The following is an 18,664-nucleotide window of genomic DNA, read 5'->3' as shown; positions in this document are numbered from 1 at the left end:
TTGATTTAGGAGTGCTTATTACAGTCAAAGCATTTATTTGCGTGCCCAAGCATTTATTTATAAAATCAAAACATACTTTCCAGAAACAGAAAACTTACGAAAATTAGTAGCAGCATTGAAAAATATTCACTTCTACAGATACACATCAGTACCTGAATATCAGTCTTTACCTCCTCTGTATATAATTATATTCTCACTCACAGATATTTTACTTGTCACTTGTTAATATACCATTCTAAATCTTCAGTCCAACAGCATCTCAAATATGTACAGATTTTTATACATGTCAAGTAACAACCTATGCACAGTATATACAGTGTTATTGAGTCACATTTTTTTTTCAGTAGAGAGTTTTCTCTCTTTAGTAAGAGAATTATCAACAACTATTCTCATTTTAGCAATAGATAAGGGAGCTCCAAAGAGAGAAAAGTTTAAAATTCACATCAAAGCCTTAATTTTCATTAGCAATTACAACTCCAGACTACCTTACTCCCAGGTTCAAAGGTGTGAATAAATACCTACCCACTAGCCTCTTGGTTTGCACAGCAAATTCTTTGCTCTGCTCTGTCCACCTCTCTTTTTCACCTGCCAGACCGCTTATAAGGCTTGATGCAGTTTGCATTTTATGCCGGCAGCGTTCAGCATCTTCAAGCAAAGTCTAGATAAGACCATACCAAGAAATATGATTTACAGTCATGTATATGAGAGAGCAGGGCAGCATCTGCACCCAATGAAACCAACACTTCAACAACAGTCCAAAAAACTATTTTCAAACATTGACTGTTTTGTTATACAGGGAGAGAGCGAAGAAGGAAAGATTATCAGGGCAAATTATCAACACCTAACCTGAAAGCAATTTAACTTTTATTTTCCTCACAGCTTTCATGTTGACATAGGTCAACATGTCATAGGGTGTGTGAAATGCCTGGTACTCATTAACTCTAATAAATTCTGCCTAGTACTTCAAATACATTATATACTGTACATACACATTAAAGAAACTTGATGTTACAGTAGTAAGCACTATAAAAATTAACATAAATATTATATTTTTGGGAGCGGGGGGTTGAATTCAGAGAGCGAACATTTAAACACTCTCTTTGCTGTAAAGGGAAGTTCACCTGCTTTTCTCCCATGGCTTTTTCATACTCTGCCTGCACAACATCTAGTTCTTCTTGCTTGGCACCTAGTTCTGCTTGAGCCTTCTGCAGATCCAGCATAGCAGTGGCTAGGCGATTCTCCTGGATTGCCAAGTTAGCCTATGAAGCATACAAATACAAACTGCATCACACATAGGACATATGACATCTCAGAATATTTGGTAAAAAGTATTTCAGATAGATTTTCACTGCACTACATTTGAAAACCAACCTGCTCAGTAGGATTTTCATCATCATTAAAATCTTTTATTTTGATTGTACAATGGATTAACTTCCTTTCCCTACCAACTGTTTAAGGAATTGGTCTAAAATGACTTACGGGAAAAAAATGAAAAATAAATTCTGGGAAAACTAGTCCTTTTCCAAATCTTACACAAAACTTAGTCTGATCTGGGCTGCAGAAAGACTGACATCACCAAAAGCTTGTTGTCTGATAAAGATACTACCCACAAATCTTGTTTCACTCTATGCCATCCATTCTACAAATGTAAAGCTATTTGATGCTAAAGTCTTGCTTGACCATTCTCTTCTTGCATTGAATATTTAGGCCTGTAATTTTCTAAATAACACTGACAAGAGTCTCTACATTCTACTTCTGAACTCAGATAATGAATATTAGAAGGACCAAATCTTGACATTTTTTCGTACTTAATTAGGGTAAAGCAATTGCAATATGGAATTGAATTACTTCTGCTGCTTCACCCCCATTCAGCAGGGGCCCAGAGGCATAAAACTGCATAATCTCTTTAATAATCTTGACAGTTTGCAAGTTGCAGCATATTTCAAGTATATCATAGTATAAGATTATGATTTTCAAGATAATTCCTACAGAGGCATTCACCAACTGATATAAAGCAGCTGATGTTCACAGCCCATAAAATTCTCATGGGCCCACATGGAAGGAGAAGAGAAAGAGAAAGGGTTTTGTCTGTCTGCCACTAATTAGCAGATTTACCTTTAAGGGTAACACTTCTTTGTTGATGGAAAAAAATATAGCCATAGCTTTGGTCCATGAGCAAAGGCCAGCAACATTCCCACACACTCGCTTGGCTGTCTCTATGTTGTAGTCCGTCATTTCAAAATAGGGGCTCAAAAGCTCTACCACTTCTTCATTAATTGTGTCTTTTGGAAATTGCTGCAGATATATGTGAAATAGATGTAATGAATGTTATATACAGATAATATATGTGTAATAGATGTATTTTAGCATACAAGGACACTATCAAGATTTAAAATGTTGTTTAGAAACAGATGATATAAAGTTCTCAATCTCACATATTTTGAGAACTCACCAACATTGTTCTACCTTCTCTCTTTTTACAAACTGATTTGTCTCTCTATGATCCTCATTGCTATATATTAACCATGAAGGTCACATCATTAAACCACAGTGTAAAATACTGCTCAGAATAGCTCTTCCCCAAAACTCAGATATGTTTATTAATGCACAAGAAATAAATATTTGAAGCCCTACAGTAAATTTAAAATCCTTTCATACATAGATGCAACATGAATACTATATAAATGAGATTCACGACACTACCAACCATACCGAGATGTTCAACTGTGTCACTGTGATTTCCCACTGGACCAGAGACCAATTAAGTAAGGTCTTAGTGTGATTATAATTGCAGGAGTTTATCACTAGTGAAGAGGAAACATTTAATTGAAGTAGCAATTTTTAAAGTTATTTATAGTCCTTGGATTTTAAAGACAAAATTTTCAAAATAAAGAAATTGAAATTAATGACAACTAGTGATGCAAGACAAGGTATGATTTGTTCTCCAAGTAGATTAATAATAAGATTAATGGTCTAAATTATGCAGTAACACAGATTTATTCACTAGTTACTCTTCCCATTACTATATTTACATTCTATGAAGTGAAAATCCCCCAAATTCCAAAAATTGTTATGTTATATATTCTAAACATCATCCATTTTTTCAGAGGTCACTACACAGTGTATAAAGCTGAAAGTTAAATTAAAAATAGGCAAGAGAAAACAGCTGATTTAAACAAGCTTTAAGTGAATGGATAAATAACAGTTATTCAAATGCTTAGAGCTTTAAATCATTTGTCATTGAAGATAATTTCATTACTTAGTACAAGTTATAAATGATTTATGATTTATGATCTGATTTATGATTATGATCTGAATTCAAGTTTATTTCATTATGACATACTGATTTTAAGCCCTTATTGTTTCAAGAATATTGCATATCTTATCCTGATGCACATTTGTTCTCCTATGAAGAACACATAAAATACTTTCCTCAATTGTCTTCAACTGAAAGAAAATATGGAAGGAAAGGTTATAGATGCACCTGTAAGTTTTGTAAAAAGTTCCCTGCTGTCATCAGCTTCAAAGATTCTTGCCATGATGGGATGACAGAGCTTTTCTCCTGATCAATTTTCACATTGTTTAATTTCCTTTGGAAAAGCAGTAACACACAATCCATGATACGCATAATAAGGTGAGGAGGTCGACCCAATGTGCGGACAGTGGCAATATCTGCAGGTTTTATTGTCTATAAAGTTCAAAAAAAAAAAAAAAAAAAAAAAAAAAAAAAAAAAAAAGCAATTATTGTGATTGCTCCTTTAATAAGGCATGGAGCACAAGTGCATCCAAAGGAGTGGAAAAAAATATATATATTATTTTTACTCAAAAATGATTTTACCTCCAAAAATGTGAGCTTGCCCTTGAGGCACCTAAATGCTTAAAACTACCATGCCCTTCTGTTCTATATTTGTTATATTTGTTATATATTTTTATATTTGAGGATTTGTTGTAGAAGTCTTTGAGAAAGTTAAAGAAATTGCAATTGTATAATCCAAATTAACTCTTTCCACTCTCATTGGCTATCATGCCATCAATTCTCAAATATTTTCATTCTGTTCTTCAAGAATCAAGGTGGTCAGAGTGCGTTAACAACTTCTCCCACAAACTGGAGTCCCTTATCCAGAACGTCCAGGAAAACTTATTTATATTTGATTTTGAAGCCTTTGATTTCAAAGGCCACAGCTATTTTTAACAGTCACAATACTCTTCAGCCATCACTATTACTGGAAAAGAAAAATTTCCAATAAATCTACATAAAAATTGATTGCCTCCAACAGGCTACACTGATGAATTATGATTCAGTTATTAGCCTACCCAGGGATTCTGGATTTTAGCTCTGCAATTGCAGTATAGCCCTGACACAGTAGCAAGGTTTTCTTGGGATGTAACTGTCCTCCTGTGAATATCCAGCCTGTCTTATTCTATGAGAGACTCAAAACACAGTTTTGGGCCAGTTCTGTTACTAGTTCTTTTAAGGAGCAGCAAACCCGCCAGGCAAAACAGCAGGTGGGCTTCTCATTTGAAGTAGCATGGACAGTTGTAAAGAAAGGTACCTTCGAATGAAAAAAGAAAAACTCTTCGTGATTTCTGAGAGAATAGGAAGGTATCTCACAGCTTGATTTTTATCAAGCACTACCTTACAAACTTTGAGGTTTATTCATCACTCCTTCAGGAATTTCTTTCATTCCTGTTTGTTTCTTGACATGCCAGTTCTCTGCCCGTTTACACTGTTGGAGCTGTTTCAGCATACACTGTTGCTGTTCTGCCTCAAAATATCTTGTGAGACATTATCTCTTAGTAGACAAACGGACATGAAAATATATAAAGATCAACAAAAAATTATTCTGGTCTCATCACTAATGAGGCATCATATAAAGATCTCAGTAAGAGTGGCATCAATCTATTCAAAAAGCTTCACAGAAAGAACAGATTGAAAGAAAGTCTCATGGTAAATTTGAGTAACAAAACATCTCAGAAACCAGGAGAAATTTTCCCAGAGAAAGCAGAAAAGGCAGATGAGCAAATACAGTCAAAATGCAATTCACTTGGGAAAGCTTAAAATAAAACAGGAGATTTATATTTGGACACAGTGTTTGCTTAGGGAAGGCATTCATTGCACACATGCTATGTTTCCTAACAAGAGCAAGATTTTGACAACAGCGTAACAGCAACCTGCAGTACAAAGTATATCACTCTTTCCACTAAAGGTTAAAATTTCTCTCTGCTGCAAAATTGATTGCCTATTGAGCTTGATATTCAGGAGGAAAAAAGGAAACCAAAATAGAACCCAAAAAAGTGAAATACATATACAAATACTTCGTTTGTCAACTGACAAATTAGATGGCATATCTGTTGGTTTATATTTTTTTTCCAAGAATCCCTTCTATTTTCCAGTAAAACTGTTATTGTCAGTCCAGGATTCTAATGCCAACCTGTAAAGCTGCTTCTGCCTCTTCCAAAGCAGGCTTAGCAGCTTCCAGCTTTTCTTCAGCAATGGCTTTGTCGACTGAGATGCCATCTACAATAGCTTGGGCTTTGTCTTTCACTTTCTGAACTTCACCTTTCACCTTCTCAGCAGCCTGTGCTTTTACAGTAACTTCTTTCAACACCTAGAAAATGGGAGAACCCACACAACAAATATTAAATAAAATACATAGCAATAAGAATGTATTAATTTCTGTTGTAAAATTTTATTTGTGAATTCAAGTTTCGAAACCAGAATGTTTGGATAAAATGGCTTTCACAGAAGCCACAGAAGTGTCTTTTACCACTATACGTTTTATAGATCCTTTTCTCCCATGCTTAACTTTGTTTTGTTCAATTACTCTATACATTGGGTTCAATTACATAGTTATATGCTATTTTATAGATATATACTATTGTATACATATATATACAGTTCAATTACATTACTATTACCACTATACATTTTACTTTTTTCCCATGCTTAACTTTGCTTTTTTAAATTACTCTTTTTCAAAATAAAAACTAAAAAGGACAGAATTAAAGACCAATACATTTTGAAGGCTGTACCTACCATGTCAGCTTTTTCATTGGCAACTTGAAGTTCCTTTTCTTTTACCTCCAGCTCTCTGCTTAGAGCAGCCACTGACTCAGAGGCCTCTTTCAATTTTTCCAGTCCAGTATTCATTCTGGAGTTAAAATACAAAGCAAAAAGCATGCAATTCCCTATGTAATTTACACTTACCATTGCAGATTACTCCATTCGTAGAACGAATAGAATGAATATACTATCAAAAGATGTTTTAAACCAAAAAAAGCAATTTGTACAGAAAGCTTCTGTTGTCCTCAGCACTACAGAAGTGAACAATAAAGAATTATGTAAAAGGGACTGTATGGCATGAAATTTTCCTCACTTCCAAGTTAAAGAGTAGGTCTTCATTATTGCATTAATGTTATATAGCTTGGTTCCATATATGTCATAGTTTCCATTGAGCTCCTACCTGATACTCTGAGCACCTGAGACCAAGTTCTACACAGCAGAAAGCACTTCTGATAAGCAGAATCCTTAGATATATCTAAAACACTATTAGTTGCTTGAAGAAGATATTGAAAAGGATAATAAAATCAAGTAGTGATCAACCAAGACAGTCACAGAAAAACAGCATTAAGATTATTTATGCTTTTGTCATCCAGCATTAAAAGACAGTCTCTTAAACAGTCTTTTCTATCTGTTGAAATATAATCTCAGCACAGATGCTTCAGACAAACTTAAGTGAGACGTGAATTAGGAAAAGACATGCTTCACAGAAGAGACACAGGAAGATCAAAAGGGCTGTTATTGCAAAGGCTAAGTAGTACTGGAACAACTAAATACAGAAGTACAGGCAGAGTAACATCTACCAGTGCTGTTCAGACTCTGCAACTGAGGTTAAATGAAACAGATGGGTGTACATCTGGATGGATGTACAATTAGGCACATCTGAGAAGTCACATGGCAGAAGACTAGATTGAACCTCCCCTGCTTTTCAAGTGTTTGCCCATAACTACAGATTTCTTATTTACTTTGGCATTGAAGTCAGAGAATATTTCAAAGGGAAATAAACTAGTCTCAGGCTTCTGTAAAGGCTTCCAGGTTTTAAATGCCCCTTTTCTAAAATCAAGATCTTAATCCCTGAAGACTAATTTTATATTCTACTTAAGTAATTCTGACATCAAGTTAAAAAGAAAACGGATTTCATTAGTTGAGTAAAATACTAAAAAAAAAAAAAAAAAAAGAGACTGAAAATATCAAAACTACTTTATTAATTCTCAAGTAAAAAGTTCAGCAGACTAAATTAGGCTCTCTGGCCACAAAGGCAAAAAATGCCAAGGGTAATACTTGCATGTTCATATCAGGATATTATTGTTGAGCAAGGAGCCACGAAGGTTCCTCCTGGTAAATTAAATGCTATTTTGAACATATTATCATATCACATGTAGTTCTGTTCTTCTGTTTATTAAATATATTTGGAAATAAAATATATTCACTTTATTCAACATTTTTCTCTTTTATATATCACCACTATATTTCCCCTCAAAAATTAGATATTTTTTAAAATATACGCCTATAGCTACCAAGAGCAAAAAGCAACAATTTTTGACCAAACTATAACCTTTACACCATTTTAGCACCATTGGGAAACTCCAAAGGAAACTGCTGCTTTGTGAAGACAAGTCAAGTGTTGATAAAAATATGTGAGTACACAGCTAGCTTGGGAAGAAAATTATAGGAAGCTAGTAGTAAGCTGAGCATTTTACCTGTTGGCTAACATCTGAACTTCTGCATGCTTCTCTTTATATGTAATTTTATATCCCTGAATAAAGGACAGGTAGGATTTGGGGGTCACATGTGTGGAGCGCCTGTATCTCTGGAAGTAATCAGAACACTTCTCTGCCACTCCATCCTGGAATGAGCCCATACACTGCACTATTTCCCTCTTTATCTCAGCAGTGCAGTCCATATCATATGAAGACAGGAAATGTTCAGATACTAAGGAAAAAAGAAAGAAAAATAAATACATATAAATATTCCCCTCCCCCCCCAAAAAAAACCCTCTGTAATTGATCCATTGATTGATCTCTGCCATTGAGCTCTGTCTCACTTATACATACTTATTAGACTTGGTATGTGGCTGAACTTTGAACTTTAAACAGCATTTTATTTTTAAGATTTCACTGTGCAGCATTTGGTCTATTAAAAGAAGCTATTGATTGCAACAGGCAGTAGTTGCAGAGAAGAGAAAACCTATGGAAGTCTTTATATATAGATATATGTCTTCGCCAATATGAAATACAACTTGCAAGACAGATGCACTATCTTTTATAAGAATAATTTAGAATATAAACAGTAATTATCCAGCAGCTATTGACAGCTGTGACATGGGAGATGCATATTTCACATTGCATGAACAAGGCACCACACCAGCTATCATTCAGCCTTCTTCCTTCCGCATCACCATTATTCTTGACATTACTTCTTCCAGACTTCTCAGAACTGAATAAAGCAAAGGGTCTGGTGTTCTTTCACCTCCTGAGTGCACAATTGCTTTTTCCCTGTGAGTCTGTTAAACTACTAGCTACAAGGGAAGGAAATCTCAGCCTCCTTATCACATTACATGGCACCAGCACTCGTGATCAGCACAAAACAAGATCAAGATGCTTTGGGGAGACTGATTGTAAGACAATTCAGCCTACCGCTAAATGTGTATGGCAGTTAGGCACTAGGTCAGCCATTCCTTAATACAGCACCTCACACAAATTCAGCAGCACAGTCTTTCCAGAGAATTTATTATCAACAGCTGATTTAACTAAAGCCTTTCACTAGCTGGGATTCTAACATGCTTGTAAAATAAATGTTTAAAATATGGAGACTTAAATAGTAATAGACTTAAATGTAACATTCAGTTAAAGATATATTCCTCGCCAGAAATTGTCGAATAATGATAAAGAAAGCAAAGGGAGTCTTACTTCTTTTTGAAGGAAAGGGTCACTGACCAAACAGTTAAGGACAGGAGATTTCACTCAGTAGAAGTAATGCACTTTTATATACCCATGAAAGAGAAGTACTCTGTAGTGAAATTGAGAAGATGCCCACTGTTTCATACATTAAGAGAAAAGAGGCAGCTCAGGATTAAAGTTTAAATTGGTTCAGAAATAGCATAGGAGAATGATTTAGCTTTTTAAAAAACTTCACAAAGAGACAAGGTATGTAGGAAGTTCAAAACCCTGAAATTCTCTGCTAAGAACCTTCAGGTCTATGTTTTGTGCAGAATGACCATGTGTAATTTTTATTTTGTTTTATTTATCTCTTACAAACATCTGCAATTCTTACATCTGTTGCTGATGATATAAACAAATAATTACAGATATATTTCACTTTAAATTGGCTTAAATTAAGTGTGATTTAGGGTAACTGGTTAACAAATGACAGTCTTGAACTATGTATGTGAAAAATCTAAAACCCAACACTCTGGGACATCTTAGCAATAATCATAGTTTCCTTTCATATTCTCCACCATATCAAAACAGCAGCAGAGTTTCTACGAAACTCCAGAGGCCGAGAAGAGAGCTGGCACCACCACAGAGTTTGACAGGGATCAGAAAGTCTTCTAGTGTCTCTTGGTGATATCAAAGGCTTTCTGGATTGGAGAAAGATTTTGGCATACACACTTACATTTTAAGTTCACACTAATAAGTTTACATTTACGTTTACATCAATATCCTATGCTATCTATCATCAAACTATTTTCCATTTGAAAGCAGCTCAAGAAACTCAAACTTCCTGACTGTTCATCACAGAATTGACTATCTGCCAAGACAAAGACTTACCTGCCACTAGAGCATCCTTAGGCCACAGGCTGAACCAATCTATAGTGCACCCCGAAATGAGAGCAGGGAACTTCAAAGCTCTATTTCGGAACTTTTCACCCACTGGTGAAAAGCAAAGCACCACGTGAAGGTTCTGACGGACTCTGGCCATGAAGAAGTCATATAGACACTCACTGGTTGGAGGTCTCCGTGGATGTGCCTTTCTGAAGGCAGGTATGAGATCACTAGTGATCTCATCTATTTCATCTCGTGCAAATAAGTTTGAGACCTTTGAGAGGGAGAAAAAAAAAAAATCTTTTCATGCTTTGGAAAATAATCCAAAACAGAGTTCACTAGATGGATTGAATTTAATATATAGCATTTCAGGAAGGAGCAAACATTTCAGATACTAAAGTTATTAAGACCCACACCACAATTTCAAACCAGAAATTTTACTTAAGTGACTCAATTAAATACACTGAAATCTACTTTTCTATAAAAGTAGGCAACCATTCTGGACACAAATTTGCTATACAAAAACTGATTGAATACTCATGAGTTTTTTAATCTAACATATATTTCAAACATGGATAATGCTCACTAAATTTAACACTGAATGAAAAAAAAAACTATTTAAAAGGACTAAGCTCAGAGAATTTCTCTTCATCTGGAATGATGATGCTCATAAATTTTAAAATCGTTTGTCACAGTCTAACATAGTACAGTGGGTTATTTCTATTTTTAACAATACTCTAACGTAGATGCACTTGAGTTTTAGCTTGTAAAAGTGTGCCTCTTGATATGTAGAAGAATACTGAGATGAACAGTTATTCTACCAGCTAATTATAAAAGCTAAAAAGCAGAAAAACTATTATGAGAAAGTATCCTACCTCTCCTGATGATAAAACATTATTCAGGTATTCCAAGAAAGACTCATCTTTGATCTCATTGTCTGTAAAAAGAAAACATATGCCCTTCCCTCGCTGTCCTGCTATTCTGTACAAGAGTTTGAGATCTTCCATCAGGTTTGAAGTATTGTATGATCTACAAAAAGCACAATCCTATTAATCTTCATGACTTCATTTTAAAAAATGGCTTCTAGTTTGAAGCAAATAGAACAAGTAAACTTAAGCAGGAAAAAATGTATTCGCACTTAAAGCAAAGTGATGCAGGCTATGCAGAATTTTTAACATAGATCAGCTGGAGAAATGCAACTCATATCAAGGTGTCCTATTAAACACCTAATCCATTCTCCTGGCTCCTCACTTTTTCCCTTTAACATCAACTCACCTTCAAAAATAATATATATATATATATATATAAAATATATATTTCATATATATATATTTATATATAAAATATCAAAGTCAAGAAGATATGGTTCCATAATTATATTGTAAAAAAACCACCAAAATGGTAAAAACATCACTAAAAGCAAAAACAGATAGAAAAGACAGAAATCTTCCATGTTTTTTTCTTTTCACTTCTGCTAAAGGGATGTTCAGTTAATTCTCAAAAATTTAACAGAAATATTGATTTTAAAAAAGATTTTAAATTGATACATTAAGACAGGAATATGACTATCATGTGTTTTGAGGACCTAAATGAAACCATACAAAAACTCCAAATTAATGTGTTTGTGTAGGTAAATAGGAGACATTGGATTACTAAAGGACAAATGATAGTATCCAAGAAGTATTCATATTTTCCCAGAGGCATCTGGGGACAAAGTTTTATAAGCTAGATCTTTCCATTTTGTATTTTAGTTAGGAAAACATGGAATTTAATTTTAAAATAGTTTCAATAGGTTTAGTTCCTCCTTTGACAATGTATTGAGATTAAAGAAAAGCTAGCAGCAGTACTCAGCAGCATTAATTATAAGAAGAGCAATGCTTAAATTTCAGTTAATGCTCACCTTGTTAATGTGACCTGGAAGGTATCATAGCCAGCTATGAAAGATGCCAGTCTTGTTAAGCTCTGCTTTCCTGAACCACCAACTCCAACTAAAAGAGCATTTCCACAAGGAGTGCGAATCACCCGAGAAATCTGTATAACAACACAGCTTTTTATTGCTACAATGTTTAAAAGTTACATGCCCTAAAATAGTAGGCAGATGTGATAAGAAAATTATCTTAGAAGTGCAAAACAAACTCAAACTTAAATTCAAATTCAATAATTCTTAAATCATTCTACAAACATTTGTACTTTCCAATACTTTAAACTTCTGAGACTATAGCAACAACTCAATTCCATCCCTGTGAACTTCCTATTATCAGGACAGTTCATCTCCCAATTCCAAAATGACACAGGTAAATCTCAACTGTTACAATCAGAGTATGACAGATTAATTAAAAACTGGGAGGAAAATTTCCTCATCAGCATGCCTCGTCAGTTATCGTTCACATAGCTTTCAGACGGACAAATTCTCCCAGGACTATTAAATTCATGAGAAACAGACCCCAGAATACTCTGCATATGGTCTTTATAATTGTCCTTCTTAAACCGTTAATTTACTTGACTATAAAAATGCACCGTATCCATGCAGATATTTGGCCACAGTAGAAGATCTCCCAGTCAGATCTCCCTTTCTTTCCCATTTTGTTATTTAGCTTATATAGCAAAAGGCCATTTTCTATATTTCCTTTCCATTTCAGATGGCCATGATGAAGAGATCCGTGCAATAAAGAACAAGAAAATTTTCAGCCCTGTGAACTACATGCAGCATCCATTCACTTTTTCCAAATTTTGAAGCTATTAAACACAAGCATATAAATTTCCTGGGGATTTAAAAGTGCATATTCAACTTCTGAGCACTATGTAGCTGTTATTTTCACAGCTGAATGTTTTACAAGCAAAATTAAACTTGAGAGGAAAGGTTAAATCTAAGCATAGTCAAATCAACCTGAGGAAGAAAACAGTTTTGCACGCCACCTTCAGAATACTGCTGATGACCTTAATTGTGGCTGCAAGATCTTTCTCGTGCAGAGGTTCACAAACATAAAGCAAAAGCTTTGCTCTCTAGTATTATCCTTCCTCATCCTCAGTTCATTCAAGAGATGTTACCTGAGTTCAGACAAGCACAACCCTCCCTGTGCTTAGCTAGTTTTCTCCTGGAAGATGCCTCAAGTCCAGCACAGGTATATAGGTAAGACAAGTGAGAGCTGACAAGGCTCATTTCAAGAATACAGGATCACAGAAGCAATATTTAATCCAAGAGCAGGTTAAGCTGTTGTTTCAGGAGTCCACCAGGGTGGACTACCCAGGGAAGATATTCATTAAGGTACACATGGCTCTTTAGCACTAATAAAACAATATTTTGGTGGATTCTGCATTTTTTTTTAGATTTTGACCAGAAATAAACTAGAAAATCAGTAGTGTCATGGTGACTGAACAATTTGCCTTTAGAACTCCAGAGCAGAACTCATCATCCACTTTATGAGGTAGACCTTAAAATTAAGTGTCCAATTTTTCAAATGACAAGAATCCATCACAAAATTTTGAAAACTGGACTATCTATTTCCCAACTATAATTCAATTCACATTATTCACATAATTATTACAATATTTGTTAGTCTAAAACAATCCAATATTCCATAACCCTTCTATCGATCTTAAGAATTTATGATAAGAAATAAAGATGACCTTCCTGTGCAACTTAGAAATAATGTATTTTTTTAGTTTAACAAAGAAACTCCTTTACAAGAAGTCTTTTCTGTGCAGACAATCCTACCAAGCTGAGCTCTGCTAAAAATTATGGTCAACTCCACTCCATATTCAAAAGAAATGATCATACTGTGCCTCTACAAAGGAAGTCTGGATTACATTTATTCCTCCTCAGCTCTGCCTACACCTTCATCAGCAGCCAATTATGTCCGAACCTGAATTCCATTCCACTCATTCCAAAGAGAAGAAAGGCTCTCAGAAAAATTAACAAGAAGAAAGGTCAAGAAAGAGTCAGAACACTTAGGAACGTGATCCTGTTCATGGTGATATGTAAAAGAATAGGCTCACGCTTAGTGGATTTCAGAAAAGTTATATTTTAATATCTGGTCACAGGGTGAAAGAACATTTGGCAGAGAAAATGGCATGTTTCAGTTTTAAAGGTAATATAACTCAATTTGCTCATTTTTCCACTAATTTGTAAACATAATCAAACTCTTACCTACTCAGGAAAAGGAAAAAAATAACAAGAACAATAACGACTGGCAGCCCAGTAAGACTCTACCTTAACTAAATGAATCATAGCATCCTCAAAGAAAACCATGTCCATCCCGGTACCACGGACTTTCTCATTGTATACTTGTAAAAACATATTTAAACGATCCCGTAGCTGATGAAAGGAGTGAACAGGTTCATAGATTTTGGGCACATCTGAATCAGCTCCCTCTGTTTTTTCACCTGGAAGAAAAGAGCAGGCAAGAAAACCTTAGCAATTTAATTGACTGAAGATACAATGTTGTGATAAGGGAATTAGAAGTTCAATTTACCACCTGGTTTTACTTATTATTCATAATACCCCATTTTAGATGTGCACATTAGAGTGCTGCCCATATACTGCCTACAGGGAGCATTAAGTTCTGGTGCTTAATTCTTAAGAGTATAAATAAACAGCAAATAACGAGCCTGCTTTATCTGCTTTTCAGACTTGGATAGTAAAATCTGAAATCAGTTAACTCAAGTATTGGAAGTAAAAATGGCACCAGTTAAGAAGTGTAAATCATACCCCAGTGAAAAATGCACATAAATGCCTTTGTGAAAGGAAAAATATTTTAAATCAATAAAATGTTACAGTAGTGAAAAAACATTACTACCAAAGAGAATACTTACCATGCACAAAATGCAAATTCACAGGAAAATGGCATATATTTGTATCAGTAAGAGATATGAAAATACGAGAAAACATCAAACTCCTACCCAAAGAGAAGAGTGAAATAGAGTCAAACAGAATGAGTTTCCATTCACAGCCATCAGTCCTCCCTAAAGCTGACATGTCTGTCACTAGTGAAAGGTGTTACTCACGACAAGCAAAGGAGAAAATCTTCCTGGCAGAGTGCAGCAAACAGGGGCCACTTCACCCTCATCCCCAGGAAACGACAGCTGAGCCCAGCAGAGCTGTGTTGAGGCTCATATACACCGAGCTCCGCTCATGGCAATTTTTCATGTATACTGCAGGATGCCTTCTTCCACTTACTGCAGGCCACTCATCAATAAGAACTTGCTTTCCTAAGCCTCCCCTCAGTAAGCAAAAATCTTATTTTTTCATAATATTAAAAAAAAAAAAAAAGTTGGAAGAAATGTAAAGCCAGGTCTATGTACATTTTGCTAAATCCTGAGACATATTCTAAGAAAATTGCCTTCTACCACAGAACAAAATCCCTCAGAATAAATGAGTAATTCATGCTGTTGCAGGTATCCCTTCTATTGCCTGAGGTCATGTGAATTTCAATGAAAATTTCCAAGAAGCAGCAGTACTTCAGGATTCTCCAGCTGCATATTGTCTCTGTGTAAACAGTCTTTTTTCATCAACATTACACTAAAATTATCTGAGTTTTTATTTAAACAGTGTTTTTACAGATTAAAACAAAAGGAATGTTTCCAGGTGGAAACATGCTTCCTAAAAGCCAAAAAAGCATTTAAACATCTGCTGGTAAGAAACTAATAATAAATACAACAGAGAGTAAACTATATGAATGGTTTCACAATTTTCCACCATGTAACAGAATTATGTCATCTTCATCCTGTTCCTGCAGTTTTATTACTAATGTCAAAAGACAACACAATCAAGTATCAAGCTTGAAAGAGGGCAGACATTTAAATTATTTACATAGGCAGCTGGTGTAATATATTATTTTGAACCCTTCTCTACTCCCTTGGTTTAGGATCACAAGCAGTAAATATCACTGCTAAAACTAATTAATAAAAAGCATATTTGAACACTCTGGGGATCTCAAGAATGCTAAGAATTTTTGTAAAGCTTTGCTCTAGAAGCTGCTGTTCTAGTACTTTATCTCAGGTCTCCACTATCGGGAAGAAACGTGTTGCAATAGTAGATAGAGGACATATATGTCATTGTATCACTAAATTAAGCATAGAGTTATTCCAAATTGATACCAAATGCATTTTGTTTATCCATTTAAGAACTTACAACTCCAGCTCCACTTCCTTTTCTTCCAAGTAATCATGAAGTGCTAAGACTATAAGCCTTAAAGGGGCAAATAAAACAAAACAACAGTTGTTATTCTTTGCGCTCAGAGCCAAAACAGGAAGGTCCCTGCCTAAATTTTGATGAGCACACACCCTCTCAAAAAGGAAGTCTTCCGCTTGGCAGATGCACCTAGATTACATTTCCTGCTGGAAAGCCTATTACTAGGGAGGTACATTAAATAGTCACCAAGAAGGAAGTTGTTTTCAAAAATACAGTGCTTTTTAATGTACTTACTTTAATGCACTTACTTTTCAGTTAAACACAATCATCTCTAGTGTAGCTTCAAAGTTTCACATTAGAAGTTACTCTTTGCTTTCAGACATTTCAGACTTACACTGCAGTCCTCTCTACTTTGCCCCAGTTTAGCAAGTGATTTAAGGGTATATTTGAAAGCTTTTCCATATCAGTCTGTTCTCCAATTCTGTTTAACTCCTTCCACTCAATAGATTTCTAACTCCTTACTCTCCTTTTGCCACAGCCCTCTTACTGCTTTATTTGTCCAAGGGGTTTAAACAGCATTTGGCAGCTCATGTCAACGTTTTATTACTTCCACTGGGCATCACTATGATCATAGAGATACAGACAAGTGAACCCCTAAGGGTTTAATAATGAACTTCACTAAAAATCCAGACAACTGCCTAGCTCCTTTTCCTTTGCTACATCTAAAGAGTGCTCTCATACTATTCAGCCATGTCAGGTACACAGCAGTTGGATTTAAATGACACAAGGATATTATTCCAAGTCCTGTGGATAATTCAAGAGATTTTACTCTATTCACTCTCAGACTATTCCCTCAATGCAAAGGATATCTCATGGGTCTTTCTAGAGAAAGGGGAACAAGTCAAGAGTCAGTGCTCTTTTACTGGGTGTCTAAAGGATGGCAACTATTGTGCTATGCTACACCCAGTACTACAACAGCACCTCAGTCATTTGTAGCATCCTTCCTTATTAGAATAAAAAGCTCATGCCCTTCATTTATCAGTTTTGTCAGTTGGCTACATCATTGAAAGAGAACAAAGGTTGTACTTTTTAGATGACCTGGATATATATAGGGACTTCAAATCCCACAAGTAGAAAGGTGTGCCTCAGCCAGTGACTTTAACTCAACTCAAAGCTGCCGGGCAGGATTGTCATCCTTGAAGCATGGCCACACTATTCATTTGCAGGACATCCTTACATTGCCATATATTTTATCCATTACATTAGCATAGATTTTATCCATTATCCGTATACTTTTGCCTTTTCCATAGTTATCAGAGCCCACCATTACCAGTTTTTTCAGGAGCATCTCTTAAGAAGTCGACAAATAACGTAGCAGAATCCAACAAAGATTTTTTTTCTCCAAATTCCTCCTCAATAAGTTTTGCCAAAGTCATGTCAAACCAGTTGATATCTTCTGAGTTTGTGAAGCGATCAGCAATAACACACTTACATTCATGCTTCCACAGTTTTATCAGTATCTATTAAAAATATTTAATAAATCAGATTACAACAAAGCTATACCAATAAAATGCATGCTTTTAAAATATTTTTAAAACCATGTGAAGAGTTAAAAAGAAATAATAGTATTTCTCTTTTTAGTCAGGAAAAATGCACTGGAATCACTCTGGCCATAAGCGTTTTGAACTTGCATTCAGTTTACTGAGCGAGAAGCCTTAATCTAGTACTCCAAAATGTAGCATATTTACCTAATCAAGGTTTTTTTCCCTCACTTCTAAGACGGGATCCATATTTGTAGTAGTATATGTGTATGCACAGAGAAACTGCTAATATAACTGGCCGCACTCTGAAGTTAGCTGAAAATAATGTCACCAAGGCATGAATCTCTTCACGCCAAAACCAGATAATCTGTCACTCCCATTTGCATAAGAAAAGTTAAAGAAAAAAATGTCCTTCTCCAAATTCAATACGTCTCTAAAATCTTTCCATTTGCCCTGAAACTGGGGAAAGAAAAATGATAAAGTTCTGAGAAGCACTGGTTTTAATCCTAGACACGGTTACTACACAGCAGTAGAAAAAAATTCCAAGTACTCCTCCTTGAAAGCTTGTCCAAGGCTGCAGTGCTTTGTGGAAATGAGACATACCACATGAATTCTCAGAACTAGTATGCAAATTTATTCTATGAGAATTTAGGCAACTCTTTGTTATACTTCCAAATTACTAATTGAGAATATATACATCAAATCATCGTGGTGTTGTATATTTTTAGCCTTATAAATTACAATCAATTCTAAAATTTAAATTGTAGATGAAGTAAGCATCAGGAGCTTACTCAACAGCCAGGGAAGTACACTAAACCTGAAGTAATTACATAACCCAAATGTATTACAAATTACCATACACAATACTTTCCAGCACTTTATGTTTCAGTGCTCAAAACACTAAGTGGCTTTTCCTTAAAATAATTAAAAGAGGAATGATGTATAAAGTTTGAGATTTTTCTGAAAAAAGAAAAAAGGTGGATTAGAATAAAAATGTACCATGACTTATTTCCTCTTTCTTTCAAGCTATAAACCAGAAACCAGCTGTTAGACTATCACCAGGCCATGACTGAGAGCCTCAAAACACTGACTGGACAGGGGAGATATTTTTTAAATAAGCTGCATGCATTTTCTTTGGGCTAAATTAAATTTCAGAGTTTTTCATAAT

The 18,664-nt window shown here is 35.1% G+C and overlaps 1 protein-coding gene across 2 annotated transcripts in view; it reads right to left on the bottom strand.

Annotated features, from left to right (window-relative positions):
- Positions 1-18,664, bottom strand: part of DNAH5 (dynein axonemal heavy chain 5) — a 117,670-nt gene that overhangs the window by 25,784 nt on the left and 73,222 nt on the right. For both annotated transcript variants that reach the window (XM_026048540.1, XM_026048541.1), the window contains exons 51-62: positions 17,286-17,475; positions 14,036-14,208; positions 11,726-11,856; positions 10,701-10,854; positions 9,832-10,099; positions 7,762-7,993; positions 6,038-6,152; positions 5,433-5,609; positions 3,485-3,688; positions 2,116-2,295; positions 1,122-1,259; positions 523-658 (exon numbers count right to left, since the gene is read on the bottom strand). In XM_026048540.1, coding sequence (XP_025904325.1) covers positions 523-658; positions 1,122-1,259; positions 2,116-2,295; positions 3,485-3,688; positions 5,433-5,609; positions 6,038-6,152; positions 7,762-7,993; positions 9,832-10,099; positions 10,701-10,854; positions 11,726-11,856; positions 14,036-14,208; positions 17,286-17,475 — 2,098 coding nt within the window. The remainder of the gene's footprint in view (positions 1-522; positions 659-1,121; positions 1,260-2,115; positions 2,296-3,484; positions 3,689-5,432; positions 5,610-6,037; positions 6,153-7,761; positions 7,994-9,831; positions 10,100-10,700; positions 10,855-11,725; positions 11,857-14,035; positions 14,209-17,285; positions 17,476-18,664) is intronic.

The sequence above is a fragment of the Nothoprocta perdicaria genome, unplaced genomic scaffold (genome assembly GCF_003342845.1).
Source record: "Nothoprocta perdicaria isolate Ctin4 unplaced genomic scaffold, notPer1 scaffold_55, whole genome shotgun sequence".
In the NCBI taxonomy this organism is placed as follows: domain Eukaryota; kingdom Metazoa; phylum Chordata; class Aves; order Tinamiformes; family Tinamidae; genus Nothoprocta; species Nothoprocta perdicaria.
Note: the sequence above shows the minus strand (reverse complement) of the source record. Positions and strands in the feature narration are given on the sequence as shown.